Source organism: Anguilla rostrata, chromosome 15 (assembly GCF_018555375.3).
Source record: "Anguilla rostrata isolate EN2019 chromosome 15, ASM1855537v3, whole genome shotgun sequence".
Taxonomy (NCBI): domain Eukaryota; kingdom Metazoa; phylum Chordata; class Actinopteri; order Anguilliformes; family Anguillidae; genus Anguilla; species Anguilla rostrata.
The window spans coordinates 9,034,121-9,053,915 of NC_057947.1; the positions used below are offsets into that span (position 1 = coordinate 9,034,121).

Here is a 19,795-nt window from a genome sequence, read left to right on the forward strand (position 1 = left end):
CTCACTGTACAGAATGACTAAACAAACCTCTTGAACAGAATTCATTTTCTTGTGTAAACGGCTCACTTTGGCTTCAAAATGGCAGTGAGTCTTAACCTGTTTCACATTAAAAGAGCATAATGTTGCTAACAGGTGCAGTAACTTCACACGGCGCAGGTGGAAACTGAGCTTGATTAGGCTGAATATATTATCAGTGGGTGTGTTTCAACTGGATTAAATTGTAGCCAATCATAGTACCTCTTTTCATTCCCTTTAAGAGCCCAGTGACTTGTGCTCCAGTGTACAGTACTACGGATTTTCATGGTCTACCACTACAACTGAAGACGAGGATATACTTATCACAAAAAGCTCCTCCCAAAAGGGAACTGATGTTCTTGAGCGGGAGGAGCAAAGTAGGGCTGTCAGCATTTCCAAAAATGGAATTCTAATGAATCTCATCAAAATCTAAATTTAAATGAAATGTTGCCTAAATGTATAAAGCCCAGTTTTAATTTCCCATTAAACCTGTAGTTAAATAGCTCAAATATTCCATGCTATAACTAAGAAACAATGACTACAGTACCTTTAAGTTTCATTAAACAAAATAACAATCCCAATTATGCCAATCACAGCAATTAAATGACTCAGTAGATCAACTGTTGCTCAAATGAAAGAAAGAAATGATAATGCATGAGTAGGCTGACCTTATATTGGATTTTTAGAAAAGGGGACTGGGCCAGACAGGGGTTAAGTACATAATACTAAGCTATTTGTTTATATACGGCCTATGAAATGAGCAAAACCTAACCAGACTGTTTAAGAATTTAGAAATCCCACCTGGACGGATATTTTAGGTCCTAAAATATGAAATGTCTAAAACGGCTGTCTGAATGGCCTAGTCCATCATTAATTCACAACAATAGCACAGCTTGCTTAAACTACACTGAACTGCCCAATCTCCTCTGGAGGGGGGAAAGTATCAGGCAGTTGCAGCTTGTATAAACTGCAGGTGAATTCTCCATGGTTAGTATTTTGTCTCCAATGGCCTAGTACCCATAATATTTCCAAATGGCTCTCCTGAGGTACTGTGGAGTGATGCTTTTTCTTGGCTCCTCAATTTCTAATGTATAGCCAGTATGGTTACCTTATAGTATAGAGATAACTATCGGAGTTAATGCATGTCGCTTGCATGTAACTGTCATTTTACCTACAGTCACATAATAAAAATGAAAATATTGTTCAAGCTCAAGTTGCATTTATTGTCACTCATTACTGATGGATATAAGAAAAAGAACAGAACCCCAACCACGGTGCAGTATAAAAACAGCCTTAAACAACTAAAAACAGAAATAAATGCAGGAATTAATATTATAAAAAATAAAAAATAATGAACAATAAATGCATTTTTCCTGCTTGGGGGATTTATATACAAGTCAAATTGGACAGCATATGATCCATAAAAACAGTTGATTGGGTTTTGAATAGGTTATGATCATGTGCACTTTGCTTGGGAAAGCCCCGAAATTAGCAACTCGCTGTGCGCTGGGCTGTGACTTGGCTGCTGTAGACCTGGTCTAAGCAGGCGGGTGGTGCAGGTCTGAATCACAGACTGCACTGACACCAAAACTGCAATCTGCTGCACCAAAATAGCAGTGCGCTGCTTGATCTTCACTGACACACCCCTAACATTGCCTCTCCTCCCACTCCTGACAATGCTCAGGTGCATCAAAATCCATGACGAAAATACCACTTTGCCATTCGCCAGCCAGAAAAGAGAGCCCTAAGACTCCTCCAATTGATTACAGTCCTGCAATCCATTATCAGACTTTACACTCCGGCAATATATTATCAAACCTTATAGTCCTGCAATCCATTATCAGACGTTACAATCCTGCAACATATTATCAAACCTTATAGTCCTGCAATCCATTATCAGACTTTACGATCCTGCAATATATTACGAAACCTTACAATCCTGCAATCTTACAGCCCTACAATCTATCAAACCTTAAACTCCTGGCCAGACACATCCACCGGTCGTCTTGCAAACCCTTGCTAGGATCCTTCCGAGCGTCTGCTAAATGCATAAGTGTAAACGTAGTGACCCAACCCTTTCCGTACGCTGACCCTCTCTGACCTGCCGATTAAGCCGCAGGTGGAGTTAATTCATTTCTTCCAGATGTCTGCGTGCTTAAGGAGAGCCTGAGAAAATAAGGAACGGGGCTTCCAGACGCATCTGGTCCCAGATCAGAGCTGAAGACGGGCAATGAGCTCATACTATCTCACACATCCGACCCCTCACATCATTCCCCCAACTGCGCCCCCCCGGCCCCCCTGCCCCCCCCGAGCACTGAGGCCTTCGCGCGTGTAGAGTCCCACCTTGAGGGGCTCGGGTTCGTAGCCCCTCCAGAGCCGGGGGGCGTCCGGGGCGGGCCGGGCGCTGAGCAGGCTGGCCCTGAGGCCGTCGCGGGTGAAGTCGGTGACGGCGGTGAGCACGAGGGCGGCGCGGGCGCACACCCCGTCCCGGCAGGGCGTCGGCCGCAGCTCCGCCCAGCACTCCGACACGGCGATGTTCGGCGCTTCCAGGCCCAGGCTGTCTGAGGCGCGGGAGAAAAGCGCCGGGGGGGGGGGGGTGGGGGGGGGCAGGGCGGGGTCAAAACACACGACACGGCTACGGAGCGTCGATCTGTCAGCGCGAGCTCGGCGCCAGAACATCGCCGGCTCAAAACAAAGGACTCTGTCTGCGCACGGCATGCCCACTTATGAGACTTATCGCACTGGAACACAGATACAGTGACGAAACAGCACCGGCGCTATACTGAATAGCCATAGAGGTGCGTATAAATTGACAACACCAGCGTATACTGTAAACTGGGTACTTGCAGCTAGCTAGGCCACCTATAACTTAGAATTAGCGTCATACAAATAAAAAAATAAACAATGTAACGTGTTGAGTAAATGCAAAAGAAAAGCAATGACCGGCAGTGTAGTGTGGAGCTGGCCTTGTAACCTAAAGGTCACTGGTTTAACGCCCAGGTAAGACACCGACGTTGTACCCTTGAGCAAGGTACTTAACCTGCATTGCTTCAGTATATATCCAGCTGTATAAATGGATGCAATGTAAATGCTATGAAAAAAGTTAGTGTAAGTCGCTCTGGATAAGAGCATTTGCTAAATGCCTGTAATGTAATACAATGACAGAAATAAAGTTATTAAAGGTAATCACACTTTTAATGTTGGAATAGACAGAAGTGGTACTGCCCACCTGTGTCCTGGACACTGAGATGGACAGAGATGGAACAGTGGCGGTTCTGGTCGTTGCCATGGCAATGGACGGGTACGGTGCTGTGGATGGACACGTGGTGCTCCTTCCCGTCCTCCACCACGTGCAGAGATTCTGGAACAAACTGTATAACCACACAGAGACTGGCACCACTAAAACTACATAACAACAGAGACTGGCACCACTAAAACTACATAACCACACAGAGACTGGCACCACTAAAACTGCATAACGACAGAGACTGGCACCACTAAAACTTCATAATGACAGACACTGGCACCACTAAAACTAGTTAACGACAGAGAGACTGGCACCTCTAAAACTGCATAACCACACAGAGACTGGCACCACTAAAACTGCATAACCACACAGAGACTGGCACCACTAAAACTACATAACGACAGAGACTGGCACCACAAAACTACATAATCACACAGAGACTGGCACCACTAAAATTACACAACCACACAGAGACTGGCACCACTAAGGCCTGGAGGAAAACATTTTTCAACTACCTCCAAAAATTCAAACTGCACACTCAAAAATAATGACTCACTTTTAAATGCAAAATATTTTTCCATTTTCATTTTGCTAAGAAAAATTAGCAGTTCCAATGTTTATTTATATATTTATTAGGGAGAGAGAATAATTGCAATAATACATTTTTTTAAAATGCATAATGATAAATTGAGTACCTAATTATCTAACGAGCTACCTTTAATCAAGACATAATGATCACAGGTTATGCTTATACCCACTGCTATATCAAATAATAGTTGAAAGATCGAAAAAAAATAATTCTCATTCATTTCAACTTTATTCAAGACTCATCTTAAAAAGAGGTCCATAGCAGGATTCTGATTTTACGGAAACATTTTTCCATATGCATTTAAGAACCTTCTGATAGGCTACTCAAAAAAATGGCCCAGTCCCTAGTATGAAGTCCTAAATCTTTTTTCTAGATCAAATTCTGAGATTAATCCCTAACATTTCTAATAATGAAAGATTTACCTTGATTCCTGCAAAGAAGCTGTCACTTTCCCTCGGCAGTGACTGTGTACTGGAGGAGTTCCTCAGGAACATCGACACACTACATGAAACCTGTAAATGACAAACAAAATCAGAAGTGTACGCACAGTATACATAGAGTACATACATCAGAGGTGTGCCAACAGTACACATACAGTAAAGCCACACAAGGTATTGTTCATAAGACATAACAGTGGCCATTTTATTAGGCCTGCTAGTAAGCACAAATAGCCTATTCCCTCCTGTTTTAATAACCTGTTCCTTCCCCTATGCTAATAATTGAATATGCTCGCACGTCGCCACAGTTGTGCGCGTGAGCGTGAGCGTGTGATTTCACCTTTGGAAGGTGTCTCGGATACATTCCATTTGATCAGAATGTTTCGGTGGGATGTGCGCGAGAGGACGTCTCGAGGGCTGTGTTCAATTTATCATCCTGCGCAGGGCGGCCGGTTTTGACCCCTTGCAGCACGTGTTTCAGAGAAAGCTGTGATTGAACGCAGGCCTCCCTGCTGTTCACAGACAGAGCTTGTCCAAGCTCGTCAGAGGCAGCCACGCACCACTACAACTCTGAGACAATTTCCTCACTCGCACACACAGAACCCATCACATACTGCAGCACACACACAAAACCCATCACATACTGCAGGCCAGCCCATCACATACGCAGCACACACCAACCCATCCATCTGCAGTGCACCGAACCTACACGCAGCAACACACAAAACCCATCACATACTGCAGTGCACACACAGAACCCATCACATACTGCAGGACACACACAGAACCCATCACATACTGCAGTGCACACACAGAACCCATCACATACTGCAGACGCAGCTCCACATCAACGCTGAAATTCACAGTGCACTTGGAAATCCTGGTGTTTTCCGCAGACCAGCGGAGGAATTCCCGGGAGAATGAGAACAAGCTGTGAGAACAAGTGAGGTCTCCATCTTCTGCATGAGTCTGCAACTGATCAAGTCTGCACAACCTAAACACACCCCATACCTAACACATCCTAACCCTAACACACCCCATGCCTAACACACCCTGTACCTAACACGTCCCATACCTAACACACCCTGTACCTAACACACCCCAACACTTGACACACCCTAACACATCCCATACCTAATGCACCCCATGCCAAACACACACCATATCTAACACATCCCTTACCAAACACACCACATACTTAACACACCCTGTACCAAACAGACCGCATACCTAATGCACCCTAACCCTAACACACCCCATACCTAACACACCCCATACTTGCCCCCAACCCCCAGCTGGCTCTGTCCTGTTTCATTCAGAAAGAAATGACTAAACTGAATCCTTCCTTCAAGGTGTCCCACCAGCTAACTAATGCCCCTATCACCTAACCCCCCTATATGCTAACCCCCTCCATCAGCTATCCTATCAGCTAACCACACCCCCTCAGTAACTGCCCAAATCACTAACCCCCTATCAGCTAACCACACCCCCTCAGTAACCGCCCAATCAGCTAACCCCCCTATCAGCTAACCAACCCCCTCAGTACCGCCCAATCACTAACCCCCCTATCAGTAACCAACCCCTCTCAGTAACCAATCAGCTAACCCCTATCAGCTAACCATTACCCCCTCAGTAACCGCCCAATCAGCTAACCCCGTATCAGCCTAACCACACCCCCTCAGTAACCGCCCAATCAGCTAACCCCCCTATCAGCTAACCACACCCCCTCAGTAACTGCCCAATCAGCTAACCCCCCTATCAGCTAACCACACCCCCTCAGTAACCGCCCTATCAGCTAACCACACCCCTCAGTAACCACCCCATCAGCTAACTCCCCTATCAGCTACGCTCCCCCCCCCACTTTCCTCCACATTACCGTGTCCCCCAGCTTAAAGTGAACCCCGTCCATCTCCACCAGGGAAAAGGTGTGTAGGGTGGAGTCCTTCCGTATCTCTTCCTTCCTGCCGGAGCCCAGGTGGCGGAACCACACCACCAGGTAGCCCACGGGCAGCGCTGACGGCGCCGTCCTGTAGGCACACCTCAGGTGGACGCTGCTGCCCACCAGCTCTGGGGTGACGACCGGTCTTGACGATATGGAGGGGAGGCTGGCTGAGGATAGAGCAGGGACAAGCACGCCAAACCGCAGGCTGTGACATCATCAGTGACCAGGCCCCCTGCAACACACGCTCTTTCCACACCACCCCTTTATGGGCTGTATTTTCCGGCTGGCGTATGGCGTGTTTGCGAGCCGTCGCACTGGCGAGGCGGTATTTTCCTCATGGATTTTGACGGGCCTGAGCCGCTTGGTAATTTTCTGATTTTGCTGCTCAGACCAGGCCTACGGCTTAAATCGCAGTCCAGCGTAGGGCGGATTGCTAATTTAGGGGCTTTCCTATGCAATATGTACATGATCACAGCTTATTCAAAAGCCAGCCAATGGTTTTGGTAATGTCCCATTTGACATTAAATAAATCATTGACTGCGCCCATGCACCCCGCGACATTGATTCCGGAAAATACAACCCTGCATGTTCTCTCACCACACACCATATCTTTCCACAATATCAGTGGTTTTACTGTATGTTTGTATATAATTCAGTTACAAATAACTACATGCTATTTACAAAAGAATGACTACAGTTAACACTGCCTGAAACTTGTTCCTATGTTTGTTAGCAGTAACTTAAATCCTCATGACCTGAAAATTGGTAACAAGCCAGTGTTTGTTTTTGTTTTCTTTTTTACTTTTTTACCTTGACAGATGCCGTCAACTTCCACTTCACCGGGTGGGCAAAGTTTCAGTCTGAATTCTGTAACTTCTGAAAATGACACAGACAGTATTTATTTCCAGAGCACATAAACAGCATTTCCACACAAACACAATTTTTGGCATTCATTATTAAACCTTCTCTGGAACAACGCCGGATGACAAACTGACAATCCGAGGTGTGTTTGAAGCATCTGCACCCTTTTCCATGCTATCTTCTCAAAGGTGTATCTGTATACTGATTTGTAATTGAAGCCAAAGGTAATAAAAATGTTGTACATAATTTTTCTTTCTTGTTACACAGCAGATATTTGTCCAATGTATTTTCAGTAAGTAAAGACACTTCCGTTCACCAATGAAGTGTCATACAACTTTCTCTCACTGCCAGGACTGACAAAAGTACTCTTTTTCCCCAAAAGCTGAAGATACTTCAAACGCTTAACACTTAGGTTCACAAACCTGTTTACAAAGACAAGACCGGGTTGGATAATGCCATTCTGTGTACACTGTACATGACAGAGGTGGCATAAATATTAAAACAATTTAATTGTGCACCTGTCATTTTCAATAATTCCAAAAAGAAAAAAAAAATTACATGAAAGAATAACAAGCCTTTCTGACACCAGTTCCCTCATTCATGAGTCTACGAGAAATTATTTTATCAGAGTGCTTTTCTGAACACACATCTGCTTCCTCTTCTGTGCCATGCATCTGGACATCCAGTTGTGAGCCAGAGGCTGAAGCTTTTCACAGCCAAATACAGAGCAAAAAAAAAAAGAAATCAAACAAGTCCATTTATGACATCATAGAAAGCAAAAAGCGAGCGTCGCTATGACACCGTAGCTGCACGTGCGGGGGGGGGGGGCACCTTTGGCGCAGTAGCCCATGCAGCCCTGCGTGGGCTGCAGGAAGTAGAGCAGGAAGTCTCCGCAGTTGCGCACGGAGACGGGGATGCGGAAGAGGCAGCAGTCCTTGGTGCTCCCGTGGAAGAACTGCCAGGTTGCGCAAGCCGACAGCTGCCTGACCTCCCCCGGGCGCGGCAGCTGGGCGTCCTTCAGCGAGAGCCACACGGGGGCCTGGGTCCCACACCTGTTCATCTGAGAAAAACATCTCTCTGTCTGTCTGTTTTTACACTCACACCATCTCTCTCTCTCTGCTTTTACACTCACACCATCTCTCTCTCTCTCTCTATTTTACGCTCACACCATCTCTCTCTGCTTTCACACTCACACCATCTCTCTCTCTCTCTGCTTTTACACTCACACCATCTCTCTGCTTTCACACCCACACCATCTCTGTCTGTTTTTACACTCACACCATCTCTCTCTCTGCTTTTACACTCACACCATCTCTCTCTCTCTCTGCTTTTACTCACACCATCTCTCTCTGCTTTCACACTCACACCATCTCTCTCTCTCTCTCTGCTTTTACACTCACACCATCTCTCTGTCTCTGCTTTTACACTCACACCATCTCTCTCTCTCTGCTTTTACACTCACACCATCTCTCTGCTTTCACACTCACACCATTTCTCTCTCTCTGCTTTTACACTCACACCATCTCTCTCTGCTTTCACACTCACACCATCTGTTTTTTACTCACACTATCTCTCTCTCTGTCTGTTTTTACACTTGCACCATCTCTGCTTTCACACTCACACCACCTCTGTTTTTACGCTCACACCATCTCTCTCTGTTTTTATACTTACACCATTTCTCTGTTTTTACACTCACACCATCGCTCTCTCTCTCTCTCTCTCTCTCTCTCTCTTCGTGTTTACACTCACACCATCCTCTCTCTCTGTTTTCACACTCACACCATCTCTCTCTCTGTTTTCACACTCACACCATCTCTCTCTCTGCTTTCACACTCACACCATCTCTCTTCAGGAGCATTTCCCCAGCGCCACATGCAGAAAGTCTCAAATAGCATGAAATGAGGTTACAGGCCATATCTGTCAAATCAATTAACCAGAGCATTGCAAATGCATTAAATAATTATTACACAGACTGCAATTTCCAAGGAAAACCTTGAAATGGTGTCAAAATATTATTATCTAACCTTAGACTATCATACAGACAAAATGTACTATAAATTGGTACCTTCGCAAATTGTTTTGTTTGAATGTTTTATATAAATTATACTTCATTTCTGGATATAGCACATACAAATGCTACTGGCCCTGAAATGGAAGAGACTGCAGAAACCATCTCAAAAATCTCAATCAAGGAACATCTACTCAAGGTGGATTTTATCCTTTTCAATGATTTATTTTGGGTGACCACGTCTAAAGAGTGTACTGTAACACTCCTCTGGATAACACACGCAGCTTTCCCTGAGAGTCTAAGATAATCACACGTCAAATTCAGCTGTAGCCCAGAATTTCAACACCCAGCATTCAGAAAACATATCAACCTGAAATAGAAAAGAATAACGTTACTTTCCCTAGGGGAACTTCAGGACAAATGTGGTCAGAAAGCACTGCAGGTATTCTACCCGTGGATAAGAGCGCACTGATTTGATGAGCCTTACTTCCACACAGCTGGTGGGCATCTCAGCAGGTTTGTTATTGATGGTGAACCGGTACCAGCCGGGGGGCAGCGAGTGGTCGCAGATCAGCTCCTGGATGGCCGTGCGCTGGAGTTCGGTGGAGTCGAATTCAACGCTCCGGTACGGGTTCTGCAGGGTCCGATACCCACCCGGGTAGCATTCTGGGGCTGGAGATACACGCAACAGGCAACTCTGAGAGAAACTCCTCCCAAACATTTCACAACCAAACAAGTCAGCATATGACACGGAATAATGGCATTTGGGATTGTTTGGTATCTCAGGTGAGACGCATCATTTTCTCAGGAAATGCATGGTCTAACAGGTTCAAACACTAGCACAAAATTTTTAAATCCCTTGTTTTATTCCAATTACTTTGTGTGCTTAGAAAACAGTCATTGTCACATACTTGCAAGAAACCACACCTGCCAGCTAATACAATCGTCTTTATCACCAAAAATATTTCCTCTGTACATCTCCAAAGGGTGGAAAAAAAACAACAGATCTGAATATTCATTATAGCTTGTAAAACATGAGTCACTGCAAGCAAACACAGAGGTCAGATCAGCCTCAGGGGGCAGGGAACGTTTAAATTGGTTAACATAGCAGTCCATCAACTAACTCATTCTTCTGTAAACTTTCCAGCAAAAAGTGGTCCGAGGCAATGGTGCGCGACTGGTTCCGTGCACATCTTCACTGCCGAATTAGGAGCAAAAAGCAGGAGAATGGCCTTTTAAGGCGAAACTTTTCTTAATCCCTTGTCGTTTTTCTGTGGCAGCACAGCTGTAAAGCCGCCCTGTCTCCGAGACCGTAAACCGAACCGGGTCAAGCGACTCAGGCCCACGGTCATTCCCGCTGCTAATTAAAGCAAGGACAAGCTCCGCTCTCAGACGTTACAGTAAACGTGATCATGGCTCAAGTGACGCTCCACAAATCCTCGTGAGGGGCCAGACATTTTGATACAATGAGCTGTACATCCTGGTCCCGCGCCGATGCATGTAGGAGCGCTCAAAATCTTTTGTGTTTCTGGCTCTCTCGTAAGCTCCTTGTCATGGAGAGATTAGGTGTTAGATACTATCTAGTCTGTTGGTAATCAGAGCACTAATCTAGTCAGAAAAATGGCAAGCATTGCTGGGCTGAATGGCCTGTTCTCATCATTATGTTATGTTATGTTACTGTATGTTATGTTAGGTATCGACTGCCACGAACCAGAAAGACATATTAAACATTAAACACAGTGAATTTAACACGTAACTTAATAGGGGTCTTATCATAATATCATATATTGTGAAGGTTCAGGTGGTTCTGCGATGGTGTGGGGTTAATTGATCCTGGCATGGTTTCGTAGCACTCATACCATTGGATGGCGAGGTCAATGTCTGTCCAATTAACTAATGGTACAGAATGACCATCTGCACCCAGCATCAAAGTGTTTCTTTCCTGCAGACAGAGGTGTCCTTCAAGATAATAATAGAATATTGAATAGATGACGTCCCTGAATAGTCAGTAGTGGTTTGGAAAGTATGACCACACATTTCAAGACCTTTTCAGATAGAACCTTTTTATCTTAAAATTCCCTGGAAACTTTCAGAAATACAGTGAGCTTTAGAATTTTACAAATATTTTTTTTTTCATGTATGTGGGGCAAAGAGTCGGTATAGGCCAAAATACAGGGGATGTTTGTTGTGGATGCATACAAATACACATACACACAACAACTCAACACAACACAACAACAGCTGTTTCTGTAAAATGAAAAGAAAAACATATGCATGTAAATGCCAATACCAATTCAAGCACAGTATATTGCAAAAATAACAAATTTCAGCCTACTGTTGAAGGCACTGTATATCTGTCCACTTTACATCATCCTCCACAAGAGACACTGTTGTGTTTTTGTTGTATCACTCCTGCAGAATACCACATGCTGGTAGACACACCATACCATGGCACATACAGGACATAGTGGCAAAAGGTAGTAACCGAACATCCAATTCATTGACCTTACGCAAGTGTTCAAAAACACAACAGTAGCTAAACGAGCATAACAGGAAAAATATTACAGAAATTAAAATTCAATAGAAAAAACTGAAATTAACTGGTATCTAAAAATAATTTGTCTAAAAATCTAAAAATAAGGGAACCACAGCAAAAGGTAGTAATTGAAAGCATTACACCTAGCCTAAGCATATACATGTGTAGTAATCCCCAAAACAGAGGCGTGTCATTGGGAGGACTCACTGATGAAGTCATGTCTCAGCTTGCTGTGAAGCAATAAGGCCTCAAATTCCTGCTATAATCTGTGGACATAACCCTGACATTAGGGGCCTAAAATCTCCCCAGTGAACACAATTACTCTTGAGGCTCAATTTCTGCTAACAACTGTACAGTACGTGCATCTAACTAGATCACTTCATACTTCAAACAATAACATTTCAAAGGCAATTTCATTATTTTAACAATCAAAATTATACGTGAATAATGTAAATTGTACTACAAAAACTGAGACACTGCCTCTTACTGTAGGGGATATGAAGGAATCCAACAGGCATACAGTATACTACATCTTGTGTACCAAGGATTTGAATTGCTTAAATACACTCTGATATTGGTTCAGGAATTATTAGGCTATATTTTCCATTTCCAAAACATTAAATCTGTGGTTCCATCCTTAGCAAGTCTTATCAAAATTATTTATAAATGAACTCTAACAACATTCTTTGGGATTAATTACAGTATATTACCATTCATATTACCCATATATAATGGAACAAATTGAGGAGCCTATTAAAAACAATCATGTTTAAAGGAAACACTGAGTAACCCTGCAACCAATAGACTGTCCAGTTGACACAACCTTAGTTTAAGCCTGGAGCAGATTTGTCATGGTCTGCTTGAAAGGATTCTCCATTCAAAACGCAGAAGTGTAGGCGCCTTATTTAAATAACCTTTGTTTGGGTCAGAGGTTTTTGAAACGGCAACGTCTTTAACCCGGGAAAGAGTGCCCTGCCTTTTATTTTGGGACAACTCGTCAAATTGTCCATTTAATTTGTTTGCTTAGGAGTAGAAGAGGTGTCTTAACATGCACTCCATGGGGAATTACCAGCAGGTCCTCTGACTGGGCGGCAGGGGACCTGCTCGTCTCTCCTTATGAATCTCGCATCAGCAGTTCGACTCTCAGCCAAGTCTGAAAGCTCATTACAAGCCCATTACAAATCTATTACCCTACAGCAGACTAAACAAATAATATCGACCAAAAAATAAAGAAAAGGTTTGGTCAGGAACATAAGGCACCATTGGGACTTTAGAAGGTACACTGAAATGCTTTGAAATGTGTTTACATTTTAAAGCCATGGGTTTACTCCACATAAAGCTGTAGTCCTATATTTACAGTTGGATTACGCGATTTATTTCCAAACACTGGGTCGTTCTTTTCTTCTTTATTTTAAAGTGGTGAAACGCCAGGCTATTCCAGAATGAGAATGCCATTATTGTCGAAAGTGGCCCTTAATATATTGCAGCGATATCGAGGCCACTGTGAGACACATTAAAAATGTGTCTGAGTCAGACCAATACCTTTGGCACCAGCCCATATGAAGGGTTGTGAGATTTGTTGACATTACAACAATGTAAATCCCTTAAATAGTGTAAGACCACACCCTGTGGACTGCTAATAAAGCGAGGGAACGACATGCTACACTAGCATCCATAAGACCAGCGATGCAGACGCCCAGTCTGATATAATCTCCGGGCTCAGAATGCTTTGTAGTTTTGTGGGGGTGATGAGGGCAGGGTCTTTGTGTGGGGGCCTTTATGGCCCCTTATGCCACCCCCCCCCCCCAGCCCCCAGCCCCCCAGCACCAGGGACCTCAGGGCTTGGAGTAACTGCACTGAATTATCCTTTGTGACTGTGGAGCTTCATACCACTCTGGGAGAGGCTAGGAAAGTCTGATCACTCCCCTCTATCGCAGATTTTTAATTTAAAATAAAAAAAAAACACTTATTATTCATTGATTCACCAGAAAGGCTGTTTGCACTGAAGATATCCCCACCACTGTACATATACCAAGCACTATCAGGGAGACTGCATGTTACACACTGTGCTTACAAATGTGTTCAGTCAATTAAAGCACTGATTAAAATGTGTGAATAAACAGATTCATATTGTAGTTTAAGTCTCTGTCAGAGGTTTAATTCTGAATGACTCATAAATACAGAAATTTCTGAGATAAGAATATCCAAGAGGTTCTTCAAACTGTTGCTCGCAATACCGATGTGGTGCATTGTGCCAGGTTTAACTCACTCCATACAAGAGTGATTGTTTTAATCTGCAGTATTCCCAGTGTCTTTTTTTATCTCTCTGGCGACCTTTCTCAGAACAGAATAGGACTGATTCTTTCCTGATCAATCATGGTACTATTTTCTCAGCAGTGCGAAAAACTAGAGATTAGTGAGAAGTGCAAAGCAAATTACTATCAAAGACCATTCAATCAGGAGATAAATTAACCCAACAGGCCAAAAAACTGGTACCGCCATGATCTAATTTAATGAGAAGTCCATATAAGTCGCCTTCATTTGGTGTTGAGTGGCAGTTTTCCAGTTCATTCTAGCTAAGCTAAAGCTAAGTAGCAGCTAGCAAGCTTAACGTATAAAGTAGATGGGCTATAATGCTAGTCTGAATTCCATCCCAACAAGCTAGCTACTTTATTAGTCCCCATAAGAGAGTCTTTTTCTTGGCAATAATCAACTATAAATATGAATTAATCTAGCCAGCCAGTAAAAATCCCCTAGTCCCTGTTCTCTGGTAAATTATTAGTAGAAAGCAATTGTAACCAGCAGAAACTGTTGTTTCGTGGGCTAGCATCATTGGCAAATCTAGCAAGAAGTAAGCAGACCGTCTGTAAGACAATGACTATTCTACCCTAGACTATCCTATTCTATCATTGATTATGCTGGTCATTATATACAGAGGGCTACCTACAGGTATCATAGCTATCAAATGTAGCTAATGCTATGACCCAGCTCACTGCCTATGATCTCAGATGTTTCCTTATCTACACACGAGTGTATTCAATAAATTCAAGTTTGTGTTGACTGTTTTTTACATTTTTACCTCAACATCTCTAACATTAGCAAACATTATAATTTATTCAAATTTACATTGGTACATTAACGTGTCATCTACTGATATAACAATTATGGCTGCTGGCTGTCATCTCTTAAATGAAATGCAGGGGTTTTCATTGCAAATATATATTCAAATATACAGTGTATAGGGTCCTTAGTGAATAGACAAGCTAATCTTTCACCATTTACCCATTTCCAGAAAATGGGTGGTGCAACAGCAAAGAAAAATACTGGTAGCTTTTTGCCAAATTAATGTGCATCTCAAACCATTATGGTGTTATTAGGCCACTGCAGCTCACCAAGAACACTGCTAACCTGATTTACAACCTGCAACTACTTGCATAAGATTTATAACCTTGGTGCTTGCCTATCAGGCTGCTAAGGGGACTGTCCCTTCATGCCTTCAAGATATTTTCAAAGCTCTGCAAACAAGCCCAGACCCCTCAACACTGGGATGGCTGGCTCCTCCGTAGGCTGTCTCTGATCATGTACTTCCTGGCCACTGTGGTATGTTCTGACCCATAATTTGAGGAATAGGCTTCCCACAGCAGTCTGAAAAGCAGAGGCACTGGCCATCTTCAGACCCAGAATTCAGAAGGCCCCACGGCTCCTCCATCGCCACCCTTTAGCACTTCTACTGAGCCCTAACACCTGATTGGGTGCAACATTTTTTCTGCTCTCAGAGCCCGCAGACCTTTACTGTTGTTCAATTAATACTGTTCAATGCTCATTTGGGTAATGTTGTTCTTGTTTGTAAAAACTTAAATGTCCAATAGTGTATACAATTACGATGCACAGAATGAACTATCTAGTAGTAATAAAAGTTTTTATCCCTCACTAGTTATCAATGTCTAATTTCAGGGGGGAAAAGGCTGTCCATTATTGTCATTTAGAAAAAAAAGCACAACGGAAGTTCTCATTCTGCTTTAAGTACGGTCGTTGTTCCATGATCAACACAACTCATAAAGTTGGTTCAAAACCACCCTCATCTCCAGCACGGCTTAACCTACATGTTTCCTGCTGAGGCCACCCAGTAGCACTAACCCTTTGATGTGACACATGACCTCTGAACCCTGTTTTGCTGGTAAGATGAGAAAACACAGGGACAAGTCAGAACTTCAACTGCCCTCAGTGGGATATGGTACTATTGTACCATATCATAGTTCACTAACAAGAAATAACCAGAAATGTTGTACTGTATAGCCTACATTGACAATGTGTTAACTTTATTAGCAGTATGACCATTTATATTTATGGAAGTGTTAACAGAAGGAGAATTGCTGTTTAGTGAGGTGTTCTACACAGTACTAGTTACTTCTACAAGTTAAAAATATAATTTCCTTTTCCTCTAAATTGGTTTTAAATGGTTGATTGTTTGGCGATCACAAAAGAAGTACTTTTTCATAAAACTAGAGAAGAATTGTAGTTAAAATGAAAATCTGTCACTGCAAAGATATTTCATAAATTTAGGTTTTTGTCAATGCAACCTGAAATCATAGGCAAAATATATAAAGTCTCTCAAGAAACGTATTTAAAAATTTGCTCTTAAGTGAATTATTGTGGTGATGATTCAGATTTTGGGTTCAATTTTGCCATACATGGTGAGACATTCTTCTCTCGCAGCAGAAATTGCAGGTATCATGACTGTTTGAGGACATCTCAATCTGTCATTAGTGTAGAGCCATAACACACACAGTTCCCTGCCTTGTTTTGTCTCCTGGTGTCTGAGAGGTTTCATTGATTTCAAAACCCACCAAAAGCACACAAAGCCATGCTACTTTTATGTGACTTGCTAGGGTCCCTGTAAAATCTGCCTGAATTCCTGTCCTCACAGTTCAACATTATTGACAACAATAAAATCTAGCAGGCTAACTAGCGGGCAAAGTGGTACCTGTGTCTGGAACAAATACTACCTGGTTAGTAAACATAACATGTATAATAATTACTGCAAACTAGTTAATTAACTATGCAAACTTTAATACTTGAGCAAGCTAATGAGCCAGTCAGCGAGTATACATTCTCACATTGCAAAGATATTCACTAGTTAATGTGCAAATTAACACAGATTTAACAACGTATCAGACAATACCTAGCTATCTGCATTAGTACAATGATTGAAACAGATGTCAGGAGCAGGATCCAGCCGGTCACAGAGGTCATGCAATTATCATTATTATTATGGCAACATTCTCTAACTAGTCTTGATGAGCTTCTAGAATGAACTTCACCACCTGCCCTACTGGCACACACTGCCGTTCTAAACACCTGCATGGACTCAACAATTCAGATTCCAGTGTCCTTGCATGGTTACAACAAACATTTTGGAAACCTACGCTCAACAATATTTCCAAGACAACATTGACGGTGCTTATTACTGACCTGAAATTCATTGCTTACAGTCACACCAATACATGTTCTACATTCCTGGTATGTTATACAAACACTGAAGCTTACATCTTTTAAATGAAATAAGGTTAACACAAGACTTCATTTAAATAGTTTCACAAAAAAAAAATGGGTTTCAGACATATAGCCAATATTCATCCAAAAGCATTTATTATCTAGGGGATGAGACATTATCTTGAAGTGCCAGTGACTTCCAAAGTTGTACCATCAAACTATTTAACCCCTGAGAGACCATGTTCTAACCTTTATCACTGAGCCCTTAGTCACAGTCGGAGTGAGTTTATTTGCATTAATTCTTTTTTTTTTTTTTAAACGATGAAATTTTCAGTCAATCTGGTTGCACGATACACCATTTGAAACCATTAAATCTCACAATTCTCTTTTAAAACTATTTTTTCAATGCCAACGCTGTAGTGCCAACGGGTGGGAAAACAAGTTTGGGGGGTCCTCACTTTCTTTGTATTTTGGGAAATTCACAGATGCATTGGCTGCATTGTGTGTCTAAGCCCACCAGGCCTGACAACCATAAGCATTTGGATTCACAAAAAAAAAAACTTTTAGTTGGGGAAAGAACCTCCACTTCCTCTGTGTTTGAGCTTCTGTTAGTTTCTTTCAGAAATATTTAGAGTAATTCTGACTCTTGGAAAACAAACTTTCAAGGGCGACCTTTCAGAAGAGACCAGGATTATGCCTGTAGTCAAAAGGGTTCAAGAAAAGTAACCATTATATTTTGGGTATGTAATTTTCAGGCTTGTGTTAAAAAGGGCGCAATACATAAGGGGTTCATATCAAGCCATTACCTCCGAAGAATCATATTTCGGGCAAATAATGTCCCACAAATATTATTTTGTAGCTTAGATGGTAAAAGTATTATGTAGATATAAGTATTTAATCAATCACTCAGTCAGGAAGATTGAATTCACAACATTTTTGTTCAGATGGACCTTTCTCGTTGATCAACTTGGGCACAGAGCTTAGCTAACAACAATAATGTTTGGAGTTTTTTTTTTTTTTTAAAGAGAACGTATTTGTATGCATTCCTGCCCTATATGGGTTTCCCAAAGAGCTGTCTCATACTGTAGTTAAATAACAAAACAGAGTCAAATGTCAGGTGAATAGAATAAACCTTACAGCAATTTTCTCTCATAACTCAAGAGCACAACATTTTCCAGTTCCTGTGAGTTTTCCCGTAATGATCTTCTTCTGACAATAATAGCAGCTGTTACAAACGGAGGATATAACAGCTGCTATTATTGTAAGAAGGAGATCTTTACTGGAATGCTAGTCTTGTTTTTTCAAAGAGTCTTGAGTAAAGGACATATATAAAAATGATATTGGGGGAGTTAAGTATTCTCATTAGATAATACATACAGATGTAAAAATTGTAAGATATAGGCTAATAAAAGCCAATATCTTGTTGGTTTCCTCAGGCAATTTCCCCAATTAAAATCTTTTTACGTCATGTAAAACTGTAAGGGCAGTGCTATCAGACTGTTAAATGCTGATCACTCCCTCGATCTTGTACACCAACAGTGAAAGAATATGTAGCGTAACTGAAGGAAGGCAACACAAAAGGATTCAATTAGGAGCAATTATGGCTTTTCTGTAGCATTAATATAGTACTAAACGGCTAATGATTCTGTCACGTTAATGTCTGTACCCATTGAGCTCTATGATCTTGGATGAAAATGACTGTCTTCACTTCAACAGGACAGAATACACTATAGTGATCTAACTAAAAGATTGCTAGCATTTTTGTATGAGGAATATTAATATGACTTCAGTTATAGATATATCAGTTAAACCCACTGAAGTTGTCCAGCTTGCCAAACTAGGGGCCTGTTTTACAGACATAACAACCTTGATGACCCAAATTTTTCTCTCACTGAACTCGGATAAGACAGATATTGATATTAGGCCCCAAATGTCTCAGAGATAAATTTTTAAACTTTTCTCTAGAAATCTAGATGGCTTCTCTGTCTCTGCCAATGCAGTTGTTAGAAACCTTGGCGTTGAGTATTGATTCACATCTCTCCTTTAAGACCCACATTAATAATATCCCAAGAGTGGCCTTCTTTCACATGAGGAACAAATATAATTTGAGGAAGACGTTGTCCCTGCAGGATGCTAAAAAAAAAAAACTTGTTAGCCTAATACCTTTGTAACCTCTCAGTTAGATTATTACAATGCTTTATTGTCTGGTTGCACAAATTCAGCCTTGAAATGTCTCCAAACTGAGAAATGTGAGCCTATCAGTCTGGTGCTCACATCTCTTAGTTGGTTGCCTGTTAAATTTAGAATTGGCTACAAGAATCTACTCTCTATATGTAAGGCTTTAAATGTTTTGGTTCCAGAATACCTTATTCTCTACTCTCCACCAGGTTTGCTTTGCTCTCAAGGTGCAGCCTATTTGAAAATTACAAGTATGAAAGTGGCAGGCAGAGCCTTTTCTTACAGAGCTCTTGTTTTATGGAATAATCTCCCTTTGTATGTCTGGAATAATATCCCTTCGTATGTCTGGAATAATCTCCCTTTGTATGTCTGGAATAATCTCCCTTTGTATGTCTGGAATAACCTCCCTTTGTATGTTCAGACTTCAGACACACTCTCTGTCTTTAAGTGTCGGTTCAAAACTTATCCGTATATTAAAAACTATTATTT

The 19,795-nt window shown here is 42.0% G+C and overlaps 1 protein-coding gene across 1 annotated transcript in view; it reads right to left on the reverse strand.

The window, feature by feature from the left end:
- The window catches only part of si:ch211-246m6.5 (von Willebrand factor D and EGF domain-containing protein), an 88,187-nt gene that overhangs the window by 66,452 nt on the left and 1,940 nt on the right, over nt 1-19,795 (reverse strand). The window contains exons 2-8 of the mRNA XM_064309799.1: nt 9,587-9,771; nt 7,923-8,151; nt 7,041-7,106; nt 6,165-6,397; nt 4,274-4,363; nt 3,245-3,386; nt 2,359-2,576 (exon numbers count right to left, since the gene is read on the reverse strand). Coding sequence (XP_064165869.1) covers nt 2,359-2,576; nt 3,245-3,386; nt 4,274-4,363; nt 6,165-6,397; nt 7,041-7,106; nt 7,923-8,151; nt 9,587-9,771 — 1,163 coding nt within the window. The remainder of the gene's footprint in view (nt 1-2,358; nt 2,577-3,244; nt 3,387-4,273; nt 4,364-6,164; nt 6,398-7,040; nt 7,107-7,922; nt 8,152-9,586; nt 9,772-19,795) is intronic.